Below are 4,738 nucleotides of genomic sequence, written 5' to 3' on the forward strand. Positions count from 1 at the left end.
ATAGGCTAAAAAGATCCGGATGGCCTCTAAACGAGCTACTGGAGCAAAGGTCTCCTCGTAATCTATCCCCTCCTGCTGACTGTAACCCTGAGCTACTAACCTACCCTTGTTCCTCACAACCATCCCATCTTCACCCTGTTTGTTCTTGAAGACCCATTTGGTACCTATAGGGTGTCAAACTGGTGGAGGCTCTACAAGGACCCAGACTTGGTTTCGCTCAAAGTTTTCTAGCTCCTCATGCATGGCATTGACCCAGTTAGAATCAAATAAAGCGTGTCCAACATCTTTGGGCTCAAAGGTGGCTACGAAAGCAGAATGAGCACAGAAAGCGATAGAGGTAACCTTCGACCGCGTCTGAACTCCATGGTGAAGGTCCCCGAGTATCCTCTCTGGAGGATGATCCCGCAGGGCTCGGTGGTGTACTCGCTGAGGTGAAGTCACCTCGCCACCGCCCTCTGTATGGGTCCTGGAAGAAGAGCCTTAAGCTGGATGTGGATCGGCCGTAGTCGAAGTTGTGGGGAGCGGGCCGCCATCGTCGTCAGAACTCGAATCTCCAGGAAGTGGATCTGCAGCCGGCGCAGGGACACCACCATCACCCTCAAAGGCCTCAGGCTCATCCTCATCCTCAAAGATGTCCTGGCCAAACTCATCATCACATGCACACCCCAAAGGAGCAGACAAAGAAGGAGTGGACTCGTCGAAGGTTACATTACAAGTTTCGATGATCCGGTTAGTCTCAAGAATAAGAACATGATAGCCTCTAGATTGAAGAGCATAGCCAAGAAGAATGCCATCAGAGCTCCTAGACTCGAACTTATCAAGATTTCCCTCCTTCAGAATAAAGCATCTGCAACCTAAAGCACGCAGGTGGGACACTCTGGGCTGTCGACCAAACCGCAACTCATACGAAGTCTTTTTCATGAATGAGCGAAGGAAGATGCGGTTGGCAACATAGCATGCGGTGTTGATTGCCTCGGCCCAAAAACGCCTAGGAGTCTTATGCTCATCGAGCATCGTCCTGGCCATCTCCACTAGGGTCCGATTTTTGCGTTCAACCACGCCATTCTGTGGAGGAACATAAGGAGAGGAGTACTGGTGATCAAGACCAAAGCCACGACAGAAGTCATCAAAATGAGTGTTCTTAAATTCAGAGCCATTATCACTGCGGATAGCCCTCATGGCATGTGGAAGCTCGTTCTATAACCTCAAGGCAAGGTCTCGAAAATACTGAAAAGCCTCATCCTTAGTCTCCAAGAAGAAAACCCAAGAGTACCGAGAAAAGTCGTCAACGATCACAAGAATGTACCACTTCCCACCGACAGAGCGCACACGAGCAGGACCAACGGTGTCCATGTGAAGAAGCTCGCCTGGGTGCGATGTCATCACCTGATTCACAGGTGGGTGCGGAAGGGAAACCATCTTCCCGTGACGACATGGATGACAGACAAGGTCCTTTTCCAACTTGAGCTTGGGCAATCCTCGGATCAGATCAAGTGAGCTAAGCCTAACTAGTAGTTCAAAGCTCAAGTGACCAAGTCTCCTATGCCACTTCCAGAGCTCAGAGGACTGACTAGTCACCAGACAGTGAGAGGTGCTAGAAGAAGATCCAGAAAAGTCAATGCGAAAGACACAACCAAAAGGAACAATGCCGCAAACAAATTCCCCTCTGGAATCAAGAACATTCGAGCAGCCTCTCTTGAAACTCACCTCATACCCATCATCAAGAAGTTGCGAAACAGAAAGCAGATTAAAACCAAGTTTATCAACAAGAGCAACCTCTCTTAGGGTGAAGTCATCAGAAATCCGAATAGCGCCAACTCCACATACCTTTCCTCTGCTATTATCCCCGAAGGTGATGTACTCTTTGTCCTTCATCGGGGTGAGGCTAGAGAACCATCTGTGACTTCCAGTCATGTGGCGCGAACAACCGGAGTCCATGAGCCATATGTCCTCCAGGCCTCGAGTGTCCTGCTCAGTAGGAAGAGAAAGAGCGGGCAAATGGCCCGACACTGGGGTTAGCACAGAAGGAAGCAAACCAGTGTCGTGCTATCTGCTCGAAAGCAGGGTAAGTATCCTCAAACGAAAACTGTTGTTGGCGACCACCACGCTGAGGAAAACGTGGTGCACCTCCTCCACCAAGGCTTCGGCCACGCTGACCATCACCGAAAGCACGGTGTGGAATGGGGCCGGTGAAACCACCACCAGGAGCACGGTATCCACCACCGCCTCCCCCTCATCCATCTACACGACGTGGCCAGGCATCCCACCTCTGCCCACGTCGAGCTGGAGCGTGTCCACTTGTCGGCTGATGGGACGCCTCCGGAGTGCGCCTCTCAGACTGCCTGCGCTCAAACTTCAACCTCCGGAAGCAAAACTCTGCCAAGTGACCCTCCCTTTCGCACCACTAACACTGGTAAGGCTCTCTCTTGTGTGTAGGCTGTGGTGTAGGTGCTGGGGCTCTCTGAGGTACTCTGGGGGGCTGAGTCCTCACCTTGGGCTTAGGAATTGGCTTACCACTAGGAGGGAGTGTATCCAGTCGGTTCTTGAGATGGTTAGGCTTGGGAACCCACACTGGATTCTTAGGTGGAGCTTTGGGTGGCTCAGTGAGGATTCCATCCTTAACTGGTGCTGGTTTAGGAATTGTTGGAGCTGTGGAAGAAGAAAGTGCACTCACACTCGGCTCAAGTATCTCACCAATCTTACCATAGGGTTGGACAAAATCAGCAGGAGTAAAAGCAAAACCAACCCCAACACCATCAGGACGTTTAAACTGCTGAACCATCATGCCCAACTGAGGCTCGCGGGCGGACACCCAACTAAGAATCTCCCGAAGGTGGGAGTTCTCCTCCTCCATCTGGGTCTTGTCCTTCCATGCCTCCTCAAGTTCAGAGATCAGACTTGGGCACACAGTACAATCAGCAGAGCAAGAGCTAGTGACTGCGGATTTCTCCAACTTTCTCAAAGCAGCATTCTTCTCCTTAAGCTCTTCTCTAAGCGCTGGGCACTCCTTACAAGCACCCAAGAGAGTAGACCGGGACTTGAGCTCGTCCAAGGCCTTCTTGCCCACCTCGAGCTTGAGCAAGTTCTCATCATACTTGCTCCTGAGCTCGGAAAGGTCAGACATCAAACCGATGCACTGACTGCACTCATCCTCCTCAACACAATCCTCCACAATAGGGGCAGACTGAGCAATCTCTAAGGCTAGTTTAACTTCCTTCAGCTCCTGTCTCAAAGCTCTAAACTGCCTCTTAGCATCCTTAATGATCAAGTCCTGATTATCTAGAGCAGTGTAAAGATCCTCCAACTCCTCAGGAGTGGGGTGCTCAGGACGTACCTCAGAGCTTGGCTCTGGCTGAGGTGCAGGCTCTGTAGTGGTGGATGGAGTTCCGTCGGCATCAGAGTCGATGGCCATGGTGCAGAAACCGGCCGCCTTCGCAGCATGGAGGCAAAGGCCGTTGAAGCCCTCAGTGGCCTTCTTCTTGGAGCTTCGCTTCTTCTCGCCGTGGTGGTGTGAGTCGGAGTCACTGGAACTGGATGAAGACGATGACGTCGAGCTCTGGCTGGTGGACGAGTGATCCTCGCTCTGGGCGACAAAAGCCTGCTTGTTCTTGTACTTGCCGACGTTCTTCTTCTTCCGCTCGTGGTGCCGCTTGGAGCGTCCGCCATTCTTCTTGTGGGAGTGCCCACTCTTGTGCTTGTGGCGGTGCTCGCAGTACTCCTCGTGCCTGGAGTGGTCGTCCTCATCCCTAGAACACTTCTTCTTGGGGCACTCGGCTGCGAAGTGGCCGGTTTTGCCGCAGTTGAAGCAGGTCTTCGCTCGTGCTTGTCTGTTGTTGAAGGCGCGCTGGAACTTGTGGATGATCAGTGCAAGCTCCTCGTTTCCCAGCACCTCCAGCTGCTCATCTGTCACAGACACAAGAGAAGACAAGCAAAAACCTCCAGGAGAAGGGTCAGAGTTAGCTCCAGAGTTGCCTACCAGGGCCATCGACTTGGAGGCAGAGGCATCAGCATGATTGCCTTCCATCTTAGCTCGAGAGAGCTTCTCCACCGCTGAAGCCTTGAGCTTGCTGAACAGCTCATCCACGGTGAGGGTCTCATAGCCAATAGACTCTATGATAGTTTGGACCTTCACCTCCCAGACCTTGCGATCAAGAGCATAGAGAAGCTTCATAGCCTTCTCATGATCGGAGTAGGTCTGGGTGCCCTGTGGCTGGTTCGCACGCACCTTGTTCACAATTGATTGGAAACGACTGAACATGGTGTCGATGCTCTCACCCGGCAACTGAGTGAAGTTCTCATATTCCCGCCGGTGAGTCTCATACAGCCTAGACTTGACATGGTTGGTTCCCTCATGGAAATTGGCCAACCGTGCCTAAATCTCCCGGGCTGTGAGAAGGTCACCGACACGATCGAACTCAGAGCGGTATACAGCACGAGAACAAACGCGGAAGCAAACACGAAGAAACAGAGCAAGATTCAGCACGGTATACTAACACCAGTTGAACCGACGTATACAGCTTGAATACGTCGGTCTATCCGGTGATACAGAGCCGGCAGCAGCAGATAGCAAGCACCGGTTGATCCGACGCCCTGGTTTGAATAGCGTCGGTTCAACCGGTGAGCGAAGCCGGTTTAACCGACAAAATCAGAATCTGACGTCGGTGCAGTTGTCCAGAGGGGCAACAAAACGCACCAAATCCGCACAGTGAGCACCGGTTAAACCGACGTGCACTAAGGC

At 52.2% G+C, this 4,738-nt stretch overlaps 1 protein-coding gene across 1 annotated transcript; it reads right to left on the minus strand.

The window, feature by feature from the left end:
• Positions 1 to 1,972: 1,972 nt before the first annotated feature.
• LOC120669245 lies at positions 1,973 to 4,171 on the minus strand. The gene is made up of 4 exons (XM_039949026.1): positions 3,937 to 4,171; positions 2,914 to 3,774; positions 2,492 to 2,649; positions 1,973 to 2,050 (listed from the first exon to the last, which is right to left on the minus strand). The coding sequence occupies exons 1-4, from the start codon at positions 4,169 to 4,171 to the stop codon at positions 1,973 to 1,975; spliced, it is 1,332 nt and encodes a 443-aa protein (XP_039804960.1).
• Between the last annotated feature and the right edge of the window lie 567 nt (positions 4,172 to 4,738).

Source organism: Panicum virgatum, chromosome 4N (assembly GCF_016808335.1).
Source record: "Panicum virgatum strain AP13 chromosome 4N, P.virgatum_v5, whole genome shotgun sequence".
Lineage (NCBI taxonomy): Eukaryota > Viridiplantae > Streptophyta > Magnoliopsida > Poales > Poaceae > Panicum > Panicum virgatum.

Excerpts from the sequence above, each read along its gene's own strand:
- LOC120669245 (XM_039949026.1), bottom strand. The coding sequence starts at position 4,171 with ATGAAGCTTCTCTATGCTCTTGATCGCAAGGTCTGGGAGGTGAAGGTC. Across the intron at positions 3,775-3,936 it reads CTCTGACCCTTCTCCTGGAG|CCGAGTGCCCCAAGAAGAAG; the intron begins GTTTTTGCTTGT and ends GCCACTTCGCAG. Across the intron at positions 2,650-2,913 it reads TAGCTCTTGCTCTGCTGATT|CTCCAACAATTCCTAAACCA; the intron begins GTACTGTGTGCC and ends CTTCTTCCACAG.